Source organism: Montipora capricornis, chromosome 14, assembly GCF_036669925.1.
Source record: "Montipora capricornis isolate CH-2021 chromosome 14, ASM3666992v2, whole genome shotgun sequence".
NCBI lineage: Eukaryota > Metazoa > Cnidaria > Anthozoa > Scleractinia > Acroporidae > Montipora > Montipora capricornis.
Window position 1 is genome coordinate 15,936,005 of NC_090896.1, and position 23,431 is coordinate 15,959,435.

A 23,431-nucleotide genomic window follows, 5' to 3' on the forward strand; every position below is an offset into this window, starting at 1 on the left:
CAGCAACATCTTTGAAAAGGCCAGATGGCTTGTGGGTTGAAGGCACCGCCTTGTGCAGATTCGACCAAGATGAATTCTTTTCTTCGAGGTAACTGTCGGCAATATCTTCAAACAGCTCTTGGGCCATTTGCTGTATAGAAATCTGCTTGATGGGTTTGAGTTGCTTGACGTTGTTTTTTTGCTCAAATTCCTTTTTCTTCTCGCAAAGTCTCATGTAGAATTTAAGGGCCAACAAGCTCAGGTTCCCTTGAAGCGAAGTACGCAGGTGTTGTACGGTTGATTCCACGTGCCTCCACATTTGACAAAGCATCTTGTACGCCTCTTCATCAAGCGACGTGCTCTTCAGATCAGTTATCTGATTCCAAAACCAGCCGAATTTACGGGATCCAGGGATATTACCTATGTTGACAAACATTTTATTCCACAGCGCTGTCGGATCTTTTCCACCTGCAGCTGCAAAGACAACATACTCGAACAGATCAATCAGCTCCAACACTCTTACTTGCCGTTTAGCTTCTGTGACATCTTGAGGTGTGTGCTTCATCTTCAAGCCCTGAACCCTGGTAATCATTTCTTCCAAGATGCATTGTTTAAGATTGTTCTCGTGATCGGACTTGGATAGCAGATTATATCTCGATAGAAAGAAGCTATTGATTTCCACTCGCATCACCCCTTGTATTGTGACATCTAAAACGTGATTTATAATGTCTGGCCAATTCTCCCTCTTCCAGCAATCCCGAGCAACAGCAAACAGTTGAGACTGCAAAACTGTCTTGAAAATGTACGATGGAACTAATGATGGATCCAAACCTAGTTCTTCTGAGATTGTGTCTCTCGTGATTTTCAGAACGCGATAACAAGCTTTGAAACCGTCAGGAGAACGGCTTAGAATTTGTTTCTCAATCATTGAAAAGGAGATGCGCCAGGTGTCAAATCCAGCTGGAACGACATGGAATCCAGTATCTTGCAACCCTTTTTCTACTGATCGTGGGAGCTTTGACAACTGAACAGGAAGCTTGGAAATATCATATTCAAGGGAGAGTGTCAAGTCGACGCTAATTGTTAAGTCGCTGTAGGTGCTTCCGCCATTCCACGTAATGTAGAGGGTTGTTGCGGGGCCGTGCGTTTCTGAGTACATCACATCAAAGGGGTTGTCATCGGCTCTGCTGTTTCCTAAGACGTTTGAGTAAACAGGGCCCCATGCTCCTTCTAAGAGGGCATCATCTGTTGTCATGATGTTCAATCCTTCAGGGACTTCAGCAAAATTCAAAGATTCGTTGATAAGCTTCTTAAAATGTCGGCACAACTTATTTGGATTGAAGAAACCTTCGTCATCTTTGAAATCTATCCATTCGTCGTCTTCTGTGACTAACTTAACGTATCCGTCACCTTTGTCACAAGGAAGGAAAAAGGGTTTGTTAGAAAGAGAGTTAATTCGAATCATGAAGTCGAACTCGTCTGGCTTATGGACTTTGACTCCTTCATACACACTTCCGCTTTGAATAAGACTGGTTTGAAATCGCTCATCTCGCTTTTCCACTTCTGCTAAAATGTTATTCACGAATCTTTCAAGTCTCTGTCGGATGACGTTGGCTTCATTTTCATCCTTGAAACTCGCTTTTTCGTTGAAATCCTCGATAATCTTATGCATGATAATGCTGAAATCCCCAGATGACTACAACCGTGAACTTTTCGTCGGTATTAAATCTGCATACGTGTGAACATGTGCTTAACTGTTGTAGACCTTATTGGCATGTAAATTTCGTTTTCCCAACACAGATCATGTGATAATGCTCAGGAGATTTGATTTGATCCTTTGTCTTGTTGATTATTCACTCATTTTACATGATGAACAAAACAATGGACCAAATCTCCTGAGTATCGCTGTATGATTTGTATTGGGTAAACAAAATGTACAAGCGAATAAGGTCTACTGATTTAACATCCCGTCTTTCTCGGAATAGTTCCCATTGTCGGCCCAGATATCGTGTCTGGTCTGCCACGTGACATAACGCTGCTTTGGATTGCGTAATGTGCGAGCATGAGCAAGACATTTTGGTCACGCCACAACCTCGTTCCCAGGGTCTACTCCGCTTTCAAGATATCTTGAAAGCGGAGTAGACCCTGGGAACGAGGTTGGTCACGCCATAGACCGCGATTCCTCGGATCAGCGCTTAAAATCACTATTTTCCAGCTCGCAAATGGGGATGTGCCTCATGTTGTATAATCAGTACGTTTTACCAACAGAAAAACCTTTCGTTGAAAGAGGAAAGAGATCCTCGCACTCATCTGGACAATTCAAGCATGAGCTAACAACTCCCATACTAAAGCAACGAACGCGGTTTCATTTGCAACCTGATCGTTTTCGATACGGTGACACCGTTCTGTTTACACGACACCGCTCAAGACTGTTGCCGAAACCGTGTCGACGTGAAACCGCGTTCGTGTAAACGCTGCTTGAGCCTATGGCACGTCATTTCAACAGACCGATCTACTTTTAGACAACCCTGGGTACCAGAGGAATCTTTTTTCATTGTTCAGCGATTCTAGAATCTCGTTTCCATGTGTAGAGACAACTTAGATTTCTGGTCAAATCAGACTGCTTCCTACGGGACGCAATGAGGAGCACCATGAACAAACATTCCTGAAAATTGTGATTAGAGTAATGGAGATTCATTTCAACAGCTTTAAAGTGCCCCTGTGATCAAAAAAAACACTTCCTTTTTTCCTTCAGATTTTGAAAGTGTGTTTGCTTAACACTTGACTGGCAAAATTTTGAGCTTTGATTTTTATCCAAAGGCCGTTTACTTTGAGTGTAAGTTTTGGATTTCACGGTCCGCCATTACTCACGTTCAAAACTGACCGATTGGACCTCAGACGGTTGGATCCAGGGAAAACTGACGTCAGAGGCTCACTAGTTTAAAATTTCAGTGTGTGAACGCAGCTTATTATATATGCAAAGCGTGAGTTTAAAAGTCTGAAAGCCCAAAACCCCCGTGCTGCATATTAATTCTGCGGCGTACACACGTATTGCATTCTTAAACTAGTGAGCCTTCGACGTCATTTTCTCCTCGATCCAGCTCTCTCAAGAACATGATGTTAATAATGGCGGACCATTACATAAGAAAATTACAGTTAAAATAACGAAGTGTCTTTTTGAAATCAAGGCTTAAAACGTGGGTCACTTAGTGTTTTGTTAACATAGTTTTGAAATCCAAAGAAAAATATTAGTTGATTTTTTGGTCACAGGAGCAATTTTAACGATCTTGTGTTGATTTTAGGTACGTATTAAAGATTGATTTAGTTGATGAATTTTTCCCCTCAGAAAGAAACTTTATTGTTGAATGTGTAACAGGATACTGTAATATACCTCTCTCAACCCCACAAGACCAAAAACCTGGAGATCAAGGTAAAAACAATCTTGGAGATGTGAGAAAACACTGGGGCCCGTTTCTCAAAAGTCCCGAAACTTTACGGGCCATTTTCGGGTGTCACAATTCCCTTTGTATCTCAAGAACGGAGAGGACTTAAGTCGTCAAACTTCACGGTCATTTTTCTTTTTGTTTTTTGAAAACATGTTACTGAAATCGGCTCTCCCAAACAAGCGGTTGGCAGTTCCACAAATGGCTTGTCGGGACTTTTGAGTAACGGGCCCCAGAAGATTTATCGACGGCGTCAAAAAGAATTAAAACCAGTTCATCAAAATAAAGTTTTCGTTTCTGTTTATCATCGTTTTCCGCCATTTTGACAAAGTGGACGAAACGTATCCAGATGCGACAAATTGGTAACGATAACCTTGTTTGGCATTTGTCTTCTAGTCCGTGTCGTGTCAGCCAGTCGATCAAATAGGACAAATATGCCTTAGCACTGTGGATCTCAAAGGAATAGACTAATTTCGATACATTAAAATTCACTCCTAAACAAAAGGCACCATCTCGAGGCCCTGTGAAATAAATATACGGATTTGTATGAGTTTATTCCCAGGGCCTCGAGATGTCAGGGGCACCCAACGACCAATTTGTTGTAAAATGTATTATTATGCCACAGTTAATGAAAATAAATGTTATTAAGGCATTTTCAGGTGCTTTTCATTGTTGCTGGGAAAACATTATCTGTTCCTTTTTCCCAGCAAGACACACAAGAAATTTCCCAGCCAGCTAGATAAAATTGGTTGGTTTCCCAGCCAGGAATTCCGCACGCTTTCAAATCCCTCGATCCGAAACGACCGAACAAAAGCGACCAAACCGGGACAAAACAGGTTTTTTCCGCTAGCGCAATCACTCTGACCAGCCGTCGTATGTTTGTGATTACTCTCTGGGAGAGGGAAGGGGTTTTTTTTTTTTTTTTTTTTTAGTCGTCCTCAGTCTTCAGAGTTTCTACAGCCAGCTCGGGTTGAAATGTTAGAAAAAGTCAGTAATTCCCAGGCAAAACCTCTATCAATAACAAAATTTCCCAGCCAGCTCATCGAAACACCTGTATTTTTGCCAGCCAGCAAGAATCCTTGGGGAACAGATAATGTGAGGAACAGATTCGTTGGATGCCCCTGAGATGTCGCCTTTTATTTAGACTTGAATTGTAATACATCGAAAGAGGGCTATTCCAGAAAATCAATTTTACAAGGCAGAAATGAAAATTTTCAAGGAAAGAGTATTTCATCGGACTGTGAATCTGTTTACCGTAAGATTTTTGTGCCTCATCGTGAGACCGTGAGATTGCCCTAAAAACCGTGAGACTTGAGAGGTCTGCTGTAATAGCAAAGAGCTAGAGATCACTGCCTAAAAGTGCAGATGGAAGACTTCGAAATGCGAGAAACGTTTAATTTATCTCTCCTTGCCATTTTTCGTCTCTTTCGTTCTTGGAGGAGGCAGTGTGGCCCAGTGGTTAGAGCGCTTGCCTTAAGATCCGGAGATCCCGGGTTCAAGACCCGCCCTGACCACTCGTTGAATTTGATCCTGGTAGTCCCTGGTTCAACTTCCCCGCTGCACTAGTAAATAGCCAACTGGTTTGCCTCCGGCCAGTTGGGATTCTTAACAATTGTTGTTGTTGTTCTGTTCTGTTGTTTCGTTGTATTTCATTGGCCCTGAAAAGCCCCTATGGGGAGCGGTCAATTAAGTATGTATTGTATTGTATTGTATTAGTCCCCGGACACATTTGCAACAAATGTTGACGCGCTAAACTTTTTTCAGTCAATTCCCTCGAGCTTGAGTATCTACAAGCGCTCTCATGCGATATATAGTAAAGAGATACTTAACAATATGAAAAGAGTGACACTGTCAAGACAAGGTAAAAAATAAAGCATCTCACTTCCGGTTGGTGTCCGTGGATCAAAAACGGCGCATGCTTAACCCTCCCGAGAGCCTATTGTTTTCGTTCTTTGATCATTTTTATGGTTTGGCCATAAATTCTGTAGTTGTTACCTCAGAAGAGAATACTTTTATGCATTAACCTTTACAGCAACTTAGTTTTTCCTTATCGTCAACTTTTGCTTTCGAAAAGAGGGGCGGATCGATGGGGAGCCTGCAGGTGGTGCGCAAACTTGTTCTGAGCTTTTTGATTCCTAAAATGGTTTATGTTCCCTTTTTCCCTAAGATATTTCGCCTTTGTTCCCCCTTTCCCCAAAACCCCTGGGAGACCCTCAGTAGTTTTCTCCAAACGAGAGCCCCTGAAAAACAATAACAATTAACACGTCCTAAACTAATGTCTTGTGGCTCTTGAACAAGCCATGCGTCCACCATTCTTAAATAAAAGGAACTACAACCTTTGATTAACGGAATGGAAATGTTTGTAAGCTATTGTCGGGGAATTGTGCATCATCTTAATATGCACTTGAAACATTTCCCTTTGTTTCAGGAAAGAAATATGGCCACTGGTGCCGTGAATAAAACTCAGTTTTCACAAAACATGTCCCACGTGAAAGACCTAAATTTAAGTTATTTGACTTGTATCAACTTTCATGCAATGATCCATGTTAACAAATCACAGCCGAAAGTGTTCGAGAACAGTTGTAATTTATTAAAAGGCATACATGTACATAGAAGATATTAAATACCCGCGCGGAGATACGAACTTTCCCTTCGAGTGTTGAAAAACTATTTCACGAGTGCGCAATTTTGCGTCAAAAGTTCTGCCATTGCGAAACCAGTTGCTTGATGGCCACGTTAAATGCAACTTGTATCGTTTTCGATGATCACGTGAAGTTAAAGGACGTTGCGAAACAAGTTGTAGGACAGATGTCACATTACGCAATGCTTGAAAAATCGAGTTGCGTTTGGGAGAGTAGAATTTTAGCCGTTAAGTACTGTTTCGTGCAACTTGTCCCGCCATAGCGTTACGAGGAAAGCTGCACGAAAAATTGCACAGTGCAAAAAGCGCATTTACTTGGAACACCAAAGGGGCTGCCTTCTCTTTGGTTAGGAACATTATGACGATAAAACAATAACAAACGGTTACAACACTATAGGCCCTCCACAGACGAGGCAAATTGTTATCGACGACTGTTTACAGTCGACAACTGTTTAACTTAGGAAATGCGTTTCCACAGACGAAACGTTTAGCTGTCGATAACCGGGACGTCTTGCGGGAGCCTGGGAAAATAGCGACTAGAAAAGAAGAGCCGCTGACTTTGAAAATCGTTTGCTTCGCTGCGAAATAGACTTAGTAATCGATACCTTGCTCACACACGAGTTGTCGATAAAAAAAGGCCGTGTTTGCTATCGACGACTTGATTTTTCGCTATTTGAAGTCGATAACTTGACTCACACACACATAATGTATTTTCATCGATAATTTTTGTTATCGACAACTAAACGTTATTGATAACAACTTGCCTCGTACAGGCCCTAAAAATGAACTAATTTACGACAACAAAATCAACAATTCCAGTCACAGATGGTGTATGTTGATTGGCATGACAACTGTTAAGGCCCACGGAAGAAGTAGTGATTGCAAGTCCAACAATGCAAGCACCTTTCTCTTCCCTACCACGATCCTCGAAATTTGTATTTACAACGAAAATAATGGCACATGATGTCCAGTGAGATAATAATATGACATTTTATGAGCTCTGCCAGATGCTATCATCTCTTGTACACGAGTTTGTCAGGTTGGGTAAACTGTGTCATGGGCTGCCCGCCTGTGCCACAGGTTCCAACACCAACCTAGTTCAAAGGAAACAAAGCAAATAGTGTAATGTTTGTCATCAATTTCTCTATATATCTCACCTCCACACTTCAATTTAAATTCTTGTCCATATACAATTAGAGGGTATTTAAATGTGTTCTTTTTGTAATGTACAAAGAGGAGTGTACAAAAAAAACACGAAATTTACTGGAGACGAAATCAGCCACCATTGCAGTTTTTTCTTTTTGGCATCTACATCAACGTTTACACGTTCCAGCACACCGCAAAGCCCCTTTTTGACTTATGGTTGTTTCATACACCACAAGCCCTTTTAGAGATATCACTACCAAGCCGAAAAGGCTTGGAGACTAACCATTTCTCCTCAGTTATTTTAAGATTCTCAACCTGGGTTCGAACCCGCGATCTCCCGCGAGACAGCCCGATGCTCAACCAACTGAGCCATCGGTGCGCGGTCTACGCATGACGCAAAATCTCCACCACAATAGGCCATTTCCGAGATCATGTCTGCCTCCTCTTCAAAGCGAGTCTAAGTGCGAAGTTTTTGTTATGATCATTAGTTTTCATTCATATGTAAAGTAGAACTGATGACCATTACAAAAACGTCGCACTTAGACTCGCTTTGAAGAGGAGGCAGACATGAACGCGGAATTGGTCTATTGTGGCGTTGCCTTGTTTCGCAAGGAAGATACAAAGCTCTTCCCATTCTTCCCTCTTCTCAGCGATCGGCTGCCACTTCCGCGGGTACTGGACGAACTGGAGGGATTCATTGCATTTTGACTTAATGTTGTTCCTTTTGTTATACAAGTAAGCCACCCGAGTCAGCTGTACGAAGCACATTTAGAGACCAAGAGAGCTTAAAATTAAACATTGTTCTGAAATCTGCTACAAACCTTTCCTTGGATTGAATCTGGAGAAGCAAATATACTCTTCTTCGAGACACCTTTCAAACTTTTTCCTGATTTGCTGGAGCCACTGCCCTGTACATACGTGTAAGCAAGGCAAACAAAATGTCTCATTACACTGTTCACACAAAATAATACGAATTCAACTCGGGCAAAACATGTGTCACTCACTATATTGGCCAAATGTGCCCGATATGGGTTACTACACACATACTACCAATATGGGTTACAATATGGGATACACATGCACATTTAAGTACCCAACATGAGTTAATTAAAGTGCCCCTGTGATTAAAAAAAAAATTGCTTTCTTTTTCTCTTCAGATTTTGAAAGTGTGTTTGTGTTTGCTCAACACCTGGCTGGCAAAATGTAGAGCTTTGACTTTTATCCAAAGTCCGTTTACTTTGAGTGTAACTGATGGATTTCACAGTCCGCTACTACTCACGTTCAAAACTGACCGATTGGACCTCAGAGGATTGGATCCAGGGAAAAGTGCCGTCATTTACTCACTAGCGTAAAACTTCAGCGTGTGAATGCAGCTTATTATAGATGCAAAGCGCGAGTTTAAAAGTCTGAAATCCCACAACTCCCATGCTGCATATTGATTCTGCAGCGTACACACGCATTGCATTCTTAAACTTGTGAGCCTTAAAGTTAGTAAAAATCCCAGTTAAAATAAACAGGTGTCTTCTTCAAATCAAGGCTTAGTGTGTAATTCAGATAATGTTTGCGCGGTTATGAATATGCGGGAAAAGCAGATCTAAACAACTTTTATTGAAATCCAAAAAGGAAATTGGGGGTAACCACGCATTTTTCAAAGTGCAGCATTATCTTTTATTTATTTTTCATGTCACTAATAGCCCATTTCCGAGTTCTGGCCTGCCTCATCTTCAAAGCGAGTCTAAGTGCGAAGTTTTTGTTATGAAAATTAGTTTTCATTCATATGTAAAGTAGAACTAATTACCATTACAAAAACTTAGCACTTAGACTCGCTTTGAAGAGGAGGCAGACTAGAACTCGGAAATGGCCTATTGAAGACATTTTTTTAATTACCATAGAATAAAGCTTAACCAAAAAGGAGTGAAGGATTACTGTAGAAGCTGTCAATAATCATAGTTCACGGATGGCTTTTCGTGAAGTTTTTGCAACTAACATGTACGTTGGAGATGTGAGCATATGAAAATTGGTGGTGCGTTGAACAGTCTGACACTTCTTTAAGTATACGTACAGAGTACACAAACTTACCTTTGAATTATTAAAAAAATCCAACCAGTTTTGTTTTTCTCTTTCCCTTTGCTCCTCGATTTCCTACAAAGGAAACAGACACTTCACTTCTGAGTAAAAATAATAAACAACGTTACATATAAAGACCATGTCAGGCATCAGAAAGTGCAACCGTGATAACAGTCATCTACTCAAGATGTCCATGCAGTCAGTGTTTTGGATTTGATAAAGCTCCATTTTAGGCAAATAGGAAACAAAAGTCAGTCAAAATATTCGAGTGTATTGACTCCAGGTTGTACTGTTTACTGTATGTTCCTGGTGTTTTCATTCCCTCAGAACCCCTTTAAGATAACAGCCATCGAGGCAGATCACATAGTGGCAAGGAGAAGAGACAAGGACAGGAAGGCAAGAATAACTGAGTTACCACAACTTTATGGACACATGGGGCTAAGGTCAGAATTTGTCTCTAAGATCCTTCTGCAGAGTAAAATAATGACAACACAAGAGGCTACGAATAGCCTACACTTTGTTCGAAGGAATTTTGGCCCATTTCCTATAAAATTTACAGTATTTCATAGATTTTTTATGCTGCCACATCTTGGTCAATATCCAGTTCAATTCCGTAATCTGAAGTCCAAAGTTCACATTCAATGAACAGTTATGCATACAAAGTAGTCGGTGGGTTTTGTAATGTCCAATGGAGGCTTGCACAGTATTTTGCATCACATTATCAACATTGGAATTTTTCCCAAGAGTTTTGTCCAAGATTGTAGCGAACTTTATGGACATAAAATAAGATATATTTTCATACATGTATTTCTTTGCTTGCAATGCTAAATGAGACCTTCATGCCTAATGCGAAGGAGTTTTGCTCAGAACACCCTCAGTGAGACCAACCTGAAATTTACACCCCTACATGTACACACTGTGAGCAAGATGACAAACATCCCCACACCTTTTATATGCGAGTCAGCCTTCCTCACCTTAGCTCTTTGCTTCTTTTTTAATAATTTCTTCCGTTTTTGTTCACGAAGAACATCTTCTGCAGCCCTGCAAAATTATTTAATAATACTAACATTTGATATATAGTGGATATTTGGCAGGAAATAATACCCGTCCGGTAAAATTATGTTATTTAACAAACATGGTAGTCCTAAGGAATATTCAAGCAAAAAAAAAAAAGAAATCCACTCCACAGATGGCCCTGTAATTTCGGGTTTTCACTTGCCCTTGATTAAATAAAAGATACTTGATACTTGACAAGCCGTGAAGGTATAAGGTATTACACCACCAAAAAAGGACTGTGTATGCTAGAGTGCATTTTTAACAGCCCGTATTTTCTTTGTAGGCTATATGTGTGGCAAAGGAAGAACCGTGCATACAGTGTACAGTAAGGAGGCTTTAATAGAATGACCTCATTCTCAGACTAACAAGAGTTCTCGGACAATTTTATTTCACTTGCCCAGTGGGCCAGTGAAGTGCATGTACAGTTGTATGTGTAATTTGCTTTCCCAGGGTAATCAGACCACGTTTTTTCCTATCCCCAAAATACGTACATGTACACTGTATAGTAATGAATGCTTGCAGCTCTGTTTGTTGAATGGAATGACACACTAACCAAGAGATCAAAACACTAAACATTATTTGCACTTAGGTCAACAAAAATGTTTGATGCTCTATAACATGCCAGGCTGCCAAAAAATACAACTTCTTGTGACTAAATTAAGTTCCTGAAAACAATGGTCACAATTTCATTGGACAAAGTACCTTGATTTCTTTGATGTGCCCGCAGTCTGCTCTGTTTCTGTAGGTCTTTTCATCCCGGCTTGGTTCTTATGTCTCAGTGATGAAAGCTGTGAAAAACAAAAAAATTATGATGATCACAATAATACAATGTACTCTCTTAGACTAGCATAGTTACATAGTTGCAGGGCATGTAATTAACTTTTTTCTCAAGCAGACATCTGGCACCTGAATTTTCTAAAGTGGTCGCCAAGTCCATAAGGTTAGTAGCCATTTTTTTCTCAGAAACCAAAAAAGAGCTACCCGGTATATGAAAATGCTTATTTTAAAATTTCAATCACTCAACAATAACACCAACTGGTAGCATGTGCATGGAATGTTGTGAGCCCGCAATTCGCATTTTTACCAAAACGGACAATTCACTCTACAATATACAACGTAACTGTTAAAAAAATCAAAGATGTGTGATGTTGACGGTCGGATCATTTAGTTGTATTTGTTTTCTTTTTCTTTTTTATATGTATCTTGTGCAATGTAAACTTCTGTTATGTTAAATAAAAAAATAAAAGTAAAAAAGTATTTACTTATTTGAGGTCGTCACGATTTTGTTACAAAGCTCAGGCGTTTGCACCAATTTATCTAGCTTAACAGGGTGAGACGAAAATGAAAAGATGAGGTTGCCCTTCGGGCAAGCTGTTACTTGAGGTTACTAGCCCGAAGGTCTGACGAGCTAGCCCGACATTAAATTGTTCATAAAGAATAATCAGATGTATTTAAGGACGGTGCCTACTATTTAAGGGTATTTTTGCCCCGTTTCATGATTATGCAGGAAATGTAGATCTTAACAAGTGTTATGGAAATCCAAAAAGAAAATTGGGGGTAACCACCCATTTTTCAAAGATAATTCATGAATAATATTTGTAAAAAGCTTTAAAATACAAAGCAATGTATGGCGTTTTTTTTTGTCAAACTGAATCTTAATTATTTCTCAAAAATGCCTGGTTACCCGCAATTTTCTTTTTGGATACCAAGAGTATTTACTAAGATCTACTTTTTCCGGATAGTTTTAAGTCGCGCAATAACATCCCTGTATTAGTAAGCATCAACGGTAGGAAACCAGATTATCTCGAGATGCGCAGAATGTATGCGCAATAACAATAGTTTCCCAACGAAACGCACCTAAATTTCCGAGAAAATCCACTGCACCGTGACTTGGCTGGAATTTAATTAGACTGATTGTCTCGCACTTCACGCTGTCAGTCGGCAAAGATTGTCATTTCAAAAATATATTTCGGTCGCTATGTAAGCAGAAAAAGTCATGACGTTATTTACGGACGCAACTAAAATGCGGCGCAAAACGTTGTCACGCTAGGATAATTTGGCCTCATAACGTTATCATTTTCTCTCAGGAGCTTCTGCTACACACTTTGTGGTATAAAAGCTCAATTTATCATCAGAAAAGAGAAACCAACGGTGCTTGCCCGTCGGGCAAGCTGCGATAAGAAAACGCTAGCCCGACAAGTCATTCCAGTAGCCCCGGGCTATCGGACAGCACTTTCGTCGCGCCCTGCTTAAATAATAATAGTAATTGCATGAAGCACATGGCAAGCTTACTGTAAGTCAGCTTGGATTGCGTGAATAGCAGCATATTTAAAAATAGAGTGTTTTACAGTTCTCCTTATGATTCTAGAAGGCGTAACTGCGCCAAATGATGAAATACAAAGCTCAAAGTTTAGATGTCAGAATTGTCTGCATTAAGAAAAAGGCAAACAATGTAACTTAAAGTCTGCCTAAATTTATGGAACTTTCATGTACTGGAACCAAAGCAACAAAGTAAAAGTCGTGCATGATGTGACAAGAAAAAACAGCAATCACGTTTATCATCAAAAGCAGGAACATAACGCCTCGTCGTTTAATTTTTTTTAGCTTGTTCGTGGCGCAGTGCATTCTGGTTAAACGTAATGCATTCTGGTAAAAAGTCATGAATTAGAGATTTCGTAGCAGCTTCGATACTTTGACTTAAATCCAGATTTTGAACCGCTGCTCACTTGCTTCGCTCGCTTCACAGCAATAATATAAATTAAGGATAAGACGTACACGTAGAAAATGAGTTACAATAATCTATTATTACACTATGATTAGCCATATTGTTGAGTCTTTCCATAAGAAAATAAATCTTTGCAGTAATTATTGTCCCTAAAGCTGATTAATAACATGTAGGAACCATTTTGCCATTCTTAGTCACATATCACATTTAGATATAGAACAGAAAATACTGTACAGTACAGTCAGGGCTCAAAGTTTATTTTTGACTTTGGGAGCACTTGTGCTACCAGGTGTAAATTTCTAGCCGCACTGCCAAAATTTTAGGCGCACAGCTAAAAATTCTAGGAGCACAGCTTAAAATACTGGTGGCACCAAAAAATCAGAAAACTTCAGACGTTGTGTAAGTAATCATTTATTTGCATTATCTTTTATTTTGAACGATCCCTGTGTTTGTTTCGACTTTCAGGCTCTTACTGTACGTTGGAGATAACAATAATACTGTTACGTGTTTTTTAAATTAACCTTCTCAAGTTCACATAGTATTACACTTCATGGTACGTTCAAGACAACAGAAAAATCTGCATTCCGAGTTCCTTTTGAACTTAACATTAACACTGTCAGTTTACTGCTCACAAGTTTCATTTAATTTTGATTTGTAAAAGTAATACACTTTTGGTTTAAAACTGATACAGACTTAGACGTAGAACCACGTCGTTAATACAACATCAACGCGATCATTCGAAATCCGGTGAGTCCCATGAATCAGCAACTGTAAGCAAAGTTAGGACGCCTTGATCTGTGACCACTGCTAAACCACTTGACAGCTGCTGGTGTTGGGTCAAAAGCTTCTAATTCTGGTCCTTCCATACTGATGCGGATTAGGTCTTCTGTTGTCGACACGCGGAGGCTGCTTCTTAGTAGCCGGAGTTTTTTGCAAAGTAGGCGGTTGTGAGTCCAGAGGACCCACACGATGGGCTTTTGAAAACTGAAAGCCAGAAAATGCATTTCCTGGCATTTTGGGCCATGAAACTCAGACATTAGAGGGATAAATCAAGCTGCAATTATACTATGAAAACCATGTTACTCAAAGAAAGACGAAGTGACATTTCAATAATACAAACCTACAAACAAAAAGTTGAGTGATATTTTTTGTATCTTTTTGGTGGTTTGCTGGAGCTAACGAGCCTGGCAAATATTGCCACTTGACAACTTGTAAACATGGCACATACTTTGAAGGACTAGACCAGCAAAGGCTTCTGATTGGTTTTTAAATAAAGAAGCTGATTGGAGGATACTAATTGGCCAATGGCGTAAAGGATGTTTCGATCCTGTTTAGGTGTGAAGATGACACACATTCGTTCCATTGTGTAATTAGCGGGAAAATATGCTTGCGGAACTTGGTTGTAGTAATTTCGAAAATTGAAAATCACTCGAGCGGTTTAAGAGTGATGTAGTTTTTTTTTCCGAAGAGTTTAGGAGTTCCGTAAAGTAGTGAGAGTTGATCAAGGGTGACGTTGGATAAAGATCCGTTGTCATGTTGAAGCGTAGAGATGCCCTCGAGAGGACGAGCACTTACGCGGGCAAGTAGGATTTAACTCCGAGGAGCGTTACGTTCAAGTGTTTAAATAAAGTCTAAGAGTCCTCAGCTTCTACGTTCGCTATAAATGATCAACTGAAAGGTTCGAAGTGAAAACGAAGGAGCGGTTTTGTGAATGATCAGGGGCTAGTTTTGTTCCTCAGTTGAGTTGTGGTAAGAGATGCGTGAACGCAGGCTGAGCTTGTCGCTAGCAGAACATCATATGTAAATTTCCTTCTGGATTGAGAACAAACCTTTTGAAAGTGTTTCTTTGTTTACAAGTTTTTTTTATGATTGCGGCGTGATTAAATGAAGTTTTGCGCGGACTAAAACGTCCTTGAGTGATTTTTCCTTCCGGTAAGGTACAATCGGTGGCTGTTTAAAGATATCGAAATCCAATATGGCGGACAACAAATCATATTGTTCCTACTTTCCCGCCACCGCAGCAAGATTTTTTCAAAACGAAAGTCTCAAGCATAACGTTTTTAAACTGCCCTTGAGTCAGAAGTCTTTTATGTGTTTTCAGAAAAGATAGGCACTGCAAATTTTTATTTGTCTTGGGCCCAAGTAGTTTAGACCTCATAAACATCATCTCCTCTACATATCTTGACTCTTCAAACAATGAAAGTAGCCGGCGAAACCTGACAGAGAAGCCGGCTGCCGGCTCTTATATACAACCCTGCATTTTGTTACCTGTATTAGGCAGCCACCATTATTTAGCCGCGGCCGCCACCCTGTAGTAGTCCTATGTATGTCTTTCTTTGTTATTTTTACCTGCATTAAGTGGCCACTCTTGAACAGAAACTCGTTTTATGCGGTATTTTATTGTATTTAAAATGCGATTCATCATCACTGTAAAGCAGTGTCGACGGTTAACAACTATTCATGCTCTACAAACAAAAGTGTCAAATACCGAAACGCCAGACGTACGTGTCCAGGGTTCGTACTCTTAAGAATTTTTCAAATTCCATGATTTTCCATGAACTTTTCCATGACTTTTTCCAATTTTCCATGACCCAAAGTTTAGCTGCCAGTTTCGAAAATTGTCAAAATCGTCCTTCTTTTTGGGGTATTTTCTGACATAACTCGTTTGCATGTTATTTTGGCCTTGCTTCCACTTCTACCATAATTTATGTAGCACACGTAACTATAATTTTCTATGACTTTCCATGACCGACAATTAAATTCCATGACTTTCCAGGCCTGGAAACTGAAATACTTCAATTCCATGATTTTCCAGGTTTTCCATGACCTGTACGAACCCTGGTGTCCTACTTTGTTAAATCGCCGTAATTCTTACTCTATTACTTTAACTTGTACAGTATTATTGTATATTGTTTTACTTTTAATTAGCAACATTTCCGTTATAACTGCATATTGAACGTAACAACTATGAAATGACGGAATGAGATGTTTGGTTATGAACTGTAAGTCATAGAAATCCAGCAATGTGTACCGTAGAAGAGTAGAGGACAATTTATTGCACACTTCTTGTCACAATGTTATGTATATTGTTCTGTTAAGTTACAAGTGGGCAACTTTGTTTAAAGTATTGATCGCTTGAAAGAGTGTTGATTGCCCTTCTGTTTTCTTGTATGAAGTGTTTTTGAATGATATGCCATTAAACTGACATTAGACTATGCCCAGTTAGTATTTTTAGTCATCCTGTACCAAGTGGCCACCTGTATTAAGCAGCCAGTTCCTTAAGTCCCAAGGGTGGCTGTTACATGTATATACAGGTTCGACTGTAACTGTAGTGTAATTTAGCTGCGGCAACGCTATTGCCTCGATCATTTACCATTTTCAGCAGTTTCTTTTCGTATGAGTATTGAAGGCTCATAGTTCTTTTGTTAAACCCCTAGGACAAAAGCTTTGCAAAAAACCCCTAGGACAAAAGCTTTGCAACTAAAATTTGTGAAATTGCGACTAAATTTTGTATCTTGCGGCTAAATTGCAACTTGATTTTTTTTTACTTCAAGCCCTGCCCTTCTGTTAATAGTTCCTAATATTATACTAATTTGCAGAAATTTATCATATGACTATTTAGTATTACACACGCTTATACCTCTTGTATCCATTAATTAAATTATGTAAAAACTAGGCGGTTAATTGCAGAAGTACTGTAAGTGCAATTTTACCATACTGAGGAAAAATAAATAAAATAAATAAATAAATAATAATAATAATTTATTATTATTGTTATTATTGTACTGTACCTTGACAATCTCTGTGTTTCCATACTTCTCAAATGAAACAGTGCATGTTGTCAGATCATCTGATATACTATCAATAGTAGCATCGTAATAGCTGAAATGCAAAACATGATGAGGTGAGAAGACACGATAATTCAAAGCAACAAAAATTAATGAAAAAAGCAAAAAATAGTAGTAACAATAACATTAACTGCTTATGACAAACAGCCCTGGCTGGCGTAATAAGACCTGCAACCAACTAAATGGATAATACAGCTTCACAAATACATGTACAGGTATATAAAGTAATCATGTCCTGTATTTTATTGCTTTTACTGTTCTTTCACTGTGTTCATTTTACAGGAACAATAATATTATTTGGGTTTTAAAGGCAACGTCTTTCATAAAAAAAAACTAATTACCAGTACTTTAGTTTGAAAGTGGAAAGGTGACAAGCCTCCAACAGGTCAATTGCCTGTTATATTTTTTCATTTAGATTTTTTCCATTTTGAGAAGTTCGTACATGATTCAAAGCAAGGCAGATGCAAACAGGTACATGTAATGGCTCATTTTTTTTGTTTTTTTCTTTCATTTCAATAAATTCTGGATACTACACTGTAGTAGTAATTATCATCATCATCATCATCATCATCATCATCATCATCATCATCATCATCATCATTATTATTATTATTATTATTATTATTATTTAGCAGTATAAACTTTCGTATGCTAGCTTAGCACATAACTCAATAGGGTGCTATTGCGTAACCTAAAGGCTGTAATTTAAATAACCTGAATATGTGTCTAAAAAGTTTGTATCTATGTACATACATCTATCTATATATAAACGAGTTACAAAGGTTAGCTTCGATTCTTGAAAAGGTACAAATGTAAAATGAATATCTTCAGACCTATTAAAACAATAATATTAAAGCTTCTAAGACGATTCTACTTATTATTATTATTATTATTATTATTATTATTATTATTATTACCATTATTATTATCATCATTATCACTATTATTGAAATAAAGCCTTATGACTTGTTTGATGAACTGTTGTTGTTGGTGACGTTTTTTATTTGACAAAAAGAACACGTACGTAAGTCTTGTCACAACACTTTGCAATAACTTACAGTACAATGTACTCTAACACTCACATTATGCTACATATACTTTCCTAGCAGTAACAATAGTATATGAGCTACACGTACACTGTACATACAGTACATGTAGTTTGTAAGAACTGCTGGGTTAAGCAAAACAGAAAAGTTAAGGGTGTCATAATGCATGTAGAACTACCATTTAAAATTCAGAATAATGCAAAGGTGGAAGTGGATCCTTCTACTTATCTGGACAAGTTAAAGGGGCTAGGTCACGCAATTTTAGGCAATTTCAGCACTGACAGAATGATCATAAAATTAACTAAAATATCAAAATAACTGTTCAAAACTATAGAGGAACTCTAACAAAACACAGGGAAGCCAAGAAGGGACATGGATGGACAAAACTGGAGAGGATTGAAACGGATTGAATTTGGGTAAATTTGAAAACGTCGGCCCACCTTTTTTCAAATTTATATCAGTCTATATCAAAATATCATTTACAAAGCTGGAAAATCATTCTCAGTTGTTATGTGGCCGTGATTTTGCAAATGAAAGACTCTTGCTCTGCCAATTTGATGTTTAGAGCTCATAATTAACAAAATTAAACAAAATTACCTAAAATAGCGTGACCTACTGTAGCCCCTTTAAGCAAATTATTCTCTTACAGACACCTAAAATTCAAAGTGGGTTCAATAGGATTCAAACCCATGATCTCTGCAATGCAGGTGCAATGCTCCCACCAACTGAGCTACATGTACATAATAGCATGGCTTCTGATAGGATGTGGAAAAAAATTAAAGATTATGCGGAAATTTTTGGCCATATTATGCGGAAACATGCGTTGATTATGCGGAAATTACACCGGATTATGCGGAAACTTAAACAAGTTATAAAACTAATAATTAGGCCCGTCCAATGTATTTACATGCTTACGATAAATCCGTGATCGAAATTGCAACCAATACAATCGCATTTGTGACTGAATTTTTGCCCTTTGTGATTAAATTACATGGAGGAGTCATCAATTTGCGACCAGCTTTCACCGTTGAAATAAAAGGTTAGCAGTTGGGATTTTGCCGCAACTTTTGGTAAAATAAATAAAGCGATAAAAAATTATTTTGTTTCTCATCATGAATTTTGTTTCAATTTGGAGATAATGGAGCAAAATTGTAATACCTTTGGAGTGTGAGCCATTCCCTCGATCAATTGATTCACCGTCTTCCGGAATAAGAATACGTGAAGTGATGAATTCAAAACGGTATGTCTGGCGTTTTGAAGCAACAAGGATAATAAAGATTGTTTAAAATAGCATTTTAGCAGGTGTTCGACATTTTTATTGTGAATCTCCGTAAAAACGAAGGATTTCTAACTTGTATTCCATGTAATCCTATTCCGGAATACGGTCAATCGAATGCGCCCTTAGTTTCTTATCAGTTACGTCATTTGCTGAAGTGTAACTGTTTCTCGTCCAATGGAAAGCATTGTAGGAACAAAAACTAGTGTCCAGGCTCATTGGCGAAAAAATGCGCGGAAACTGCTTACGATCTTTCTTACGAACTTTCATCTTGCGAACGAAATAGTGTGTTTTCTTCAATGTTCAGGAAAATAAGCGTTTCAAAACAGTCAATTTCTTCGGCTTTTATGTTTTTGAGGATGTTAAGGAGCTGCTTTATCACTAATATCAGATATTTCTTCTGTTTTTTTGTGGAAAATATCGGAATTATGCGGAAGATGCGGATTTCAGTGAATTATGCGGATCCGCATCGCCGCATCCTGTCAGATGCCATGTAATAGGCCTTTTGCAACTAACGATCACATGGTACAAAATCCGCCATGCTGGAGGGCAAGCTCATTATTATTCTCCCACTGGGACATTAAAACAAAGATAGAGACCTGAACTAGTCAAGCTTGACTTGCCTTGTGTTTTAATGTCCCAGTGGGGAAATACCGGTAACAATGAGCTTGCCCTCCAGCATGGCGGATTTTGTACCATGTGATCGTTAGTTGCAAAACGCCTATTGTATGAAACCACACAGTTGGGAGCAGGTCAATTTGTTGCGCTCATGTTGATGTTTTTTATTTGACAAAAGAACACGTACGTAAGTCTTGTCATCACCAACACTTTGCAATAACTTACAGTACAAATGTACTCTAACACCCATATTATGCTACATATACTTTGCTAGCCGTAACACAATAGTATATGAGCTACATGTACACTGTACATAGTTTGTAAGAACTGCTGGGTTAAGCAAAACAGAAAAGTTAAGGGTGTCATAATGCATGTATCCCACTACCATTTAAAATTCAGAATAATGCAAAGGTGGAAGTGGCATCCTTGCACTTATCTGGACAAGTTAAGCAAATTAGTCTCTTACAGACACCTGAAATTTAAAGTGGGTTCAATAGGATTCAAACCCATGATCTCTGCAATGCAGATGCAATACTCCACCAACTACGCCACATGTACGTACCGTAATTGTATGAAACCACACAGTTGGGAGCAGGTCAATTTGTTGGGGCTCAAGTGTTCATTCATTCATTTATTCATTCATTTAGGAATAATTTACAGTGTAGGGCTTTTTACACCAATTTGATGACTTTGATGGTTGTTTGTAGCAAAATGATATTTTGTGCCTTATCAATTGAAAGTCATATTTTGTCATCAACTTTGAGACTAAGAATATTCTTATGAGTATAGTATTCTTGTTCTTAATCCACTTTCTAGCAAATGACAGTCAATGGTTCCATGACATACACTCTTAACAAATAAAATGATTTCTAACTTGAACTCCAAAATAATACCTTCCATCTTGACTCCACACAGCTTGGCATGTCTCACCCACTTTCCATTTGACACCCACTGATGCAGCTGCATTGCTAACTCCTCCTTTCTGTGATGCAAAAATGACATGTAATATTATTAAAAGAAGTCTGTCCACAGTAAAATAAAATAATGCTCCCTAACACCTGGTTGGTTGTGCATCAGACTTCCATTCGGGGGATGCAGAGTTTGAACCCCAGACCAGCGAACAAACAAAACAGAACAAAAGAGAGGTGCTTTGCATCTGCAAAATAGATTTTCAAGTGTTCTCAGGAATGAACTATAAATTGTGGGGCCCTTACATGTATGTGAAGTAATAAGTGGGTTCACAAAAACATTCATAACCTCATACATGTACTATATGTTACTTTTCAAATGAACACTGCCATTATTATTACAAAACATTATTGTGCTATCTTCATATAACTATTATGTTTGCTGTCCAATTTGAAATGTGCCATCTTCTTCTAAGATATACCATGTAAGAAAGTTACCAGTAGTTGCAGAAATAAATCAATCTATGTTTGTTGCATGTGTGCGTGTACAGTAATATACATGTACTGTGTTGTGGCTCAAATTTTTTCTTTGCTCAATTTTGATTTTTCTTTATCTTTTATTCATTATCATAATCTGTCAAAATAGAGCTAGTTTAACAAATTTTGAACCAGGAAAAAATTCGAACAACAACACACAGTGTAAATGCACCTTCAATTTATGATAACAAAATGCCAAGCAATAAGTAAAACATTGTACACAATGAAAGTACCTCGTTTACATTTAGAAGATCCAATGTAAGAGTGATTACTTCCTGTTGAAAAAGAATCAAAAAAGAATTCAATGACAATTCCACTCAAATAATATTTTAATTCCAAGTAAATGTGTCAAGCAGTACAATTACATGTTCAAAGGCTTTTTTAAAGGAGAGCAAGGTTTTCAATTATTATTTCAAAATGTTTGATTCACCACAGCACATTAATTTTTTTACATCTGGGCAATGACAAACCATGAAATTTGTTAACATGTATACACAAAAATGGTGTGTGTGATTGGCATGTAAAATGATGGTCGCTTAACCCTTTGGCGTCCAAACCGGCCTGAACCAGCGTGTATCTCCAGTGACTTTATGTTAGAGCTAAAAATGTGTTGTGTCTCACATTTCCTCACTGGAAGGAGGACGCAGCTCATTGAGGATGCGGCTCATTAAGACCGGCCAGTTTTGAGAAGGCTGGGGACCCTAATAAATTATAAAGTGCACTGTATGGCCATCAAATCTGCATCCTAACTGTCAGGCCACTTGCCCATAGCTTACACATGTAAAAGAACATTACTGTATTGGTACAATAACATTACTTTAGTCAGTAATAGAATCCCGTTCAAATCTTGAATTTTCTCTTCAAGTTGTTTCTTTGTTCAAAGCCCGATTTAGCTAATCCCAGATTAGTGGAAAAGTTTCTTTGCTGATCAAAAAGGTTTCCCCAAGATTATTAGCCTTTGATTTTAAGTTAGACCTTTTGTTTTCCTTCAGCATAAAATTTGATTGTTAAAGGGTTTTTTGGCAGGCAAAACCCAAACCTTGTTTGGCATTTATCGTGGATTAGTGTCAATTGTCTTTTGAACAACTGGGCCCTGAGGATTATTGACCAATGCTTTAAAAACTATAGTTTTCTTACGGCCGATTTACACGGTACGACTTTGTCGCATGCGATAAGCTCACGACAGGCCTACGTCATGACTTACGATTGTCGCAGCGTTTTAAAACATGTTTTAAAATGCTACGACATTTTAACTGACGTACACAACAATCGTAAATCATGTCGTGGGCCTGTCATAAGCCGTTGTTGCATGCGACAAAATCGTATCGTGTAAATTGGCCCTTACGACAGGCCCACGACATGATTTACGATTGTTGTGTACGTCAGAAAAAATGTCGTAGCATTTTAAAACATGTTTTAAAACGCTGCGACAATCGTAAATCATGTCGTAGGCCTGTCGTGACCTTGCCGCATGCGACAAAATCGTATCGTGTAAATCGGCCCTTACAGTACTACTCCGATGAAAAACCACTTCTCGGTTTTCATCATATTAAATTTTGGAAAGTACTCGAAATGTGAGATTTTAGGCAATCATTTCAAGAGCTCTTGAAATTACCACCAAAAATTTCGCATGTTGAGCATCCAACGCAAGTACTTTCAAAAGCTGAAGAAAGACGAGAACTGATTTTTCTTTTTTGTTTTTGTCGTACAGTGTAGTAGCAGTTTATAAGCGTGAATCGAATCATACATGATTATAAGTAACAGCTTATCTGCAATAATTGAACGTTATGGGATCAATAGAGCTCAGGAAGTCAGTTACAACAACGAGCATCATCGCGTACAGAAACAAAGGAAACAGTTTCAAAACCAGTAAAAGTGCCTATGTATGCTAACCTCCAAATCCTGCTTCAATTTCTTCAATTCCTCGTTAGACGGGTCTGTCGTCAAAGCCGCCTCAACCTGTCACAGAGAACAAGAACGGCCTTATTAAAACCCATCACACACAACAAAGGTATCATTAATACCGTGAGTGCATCAAAGAGAAACTTGCCTGCCTCAGCTGAGCGCGATATTCTGTCAAATTCGTCTGTAACTCCTTAGAATCCGCCATCTTTAACGTTGAGTAAGGGAGTGGTCACCAA

The 23,431-nt window shown here is 38.5% G+C and overlaps 2 protein-coding genes across 2 annotated transcripts in view; both read right to left on the reverse strand.

Moving 5' to 3' along the window:
* LOC138031319 (cyclic GMP-AMP synthase-like receptor) overlaps positions 1-2,015 on the reverse strand; it is a 2,840-nt gene extending 825 nt beyond the window's left edge. The window contains exon 1 of the mRNA XM_068879027.1: positions 1-2,015. This exon is cut by the window's left edge and continues 825 nt beyond it. Within this exon, the coding sequence (XP_068735128.1) occupies positions 1-1,651 (1,651 nt within the window). The 5' untranslated portion in view covers positions 1,652-2,015.
* Positions 2,016-5,991: 3,976 nt separating this feature from the next.
* Positions 5,992-23,431, reverse strand: LOC138032677 (survival of motor neuron-related-splicing factor 30-like). Its single transcript, XM_068880383.1, has 10 exons — positions 23,341-23,431; positions 23,184-23,249; positions 21,524-21,565; positions 20,739-20,827; positions 16,849-16,939; positions 11,035-11,120; positions 10,251-10,317; positions 9,289-9,351; positions 8,031-8,117; positions 5,992-7,157 (listed from the first exon to the last, which is right to left on the reverse strand). Exons 1-10 carry the CDS (start codon positions 23,398-23,400, stop codon positions 7,077-7,079), a joined length of 732 nt encoding a protein of 243 aa, XP_068736484.1. The 5' UTR covers positions 23,401-23,431; the 3' UTR covers positions 5,992-7,076.

Coding starts and splice junctions, on each gene's coding strand:
- LOC138032677 (XM_068880383.1), bottom strand. CDS start 23,400: ATGGCGGATTCTAAGGAGTTACAGACGAATTTGACAGAATATCGCGCT. Junction 11,121..16,848: donor GAAACACAGAGATTGTCAAG/GTACAGTACAAT, acceptor TGTTTTTCACAG/CTTTCATCACTGAGACATAA. Junction 9,352..10,250: donor AAAAGAAGCAAAGAGCTAAG/GTGAGGAAGGCT, acceptor TTTCCTTTGTAG/GAAATCGAGGAGCAAAGGGA.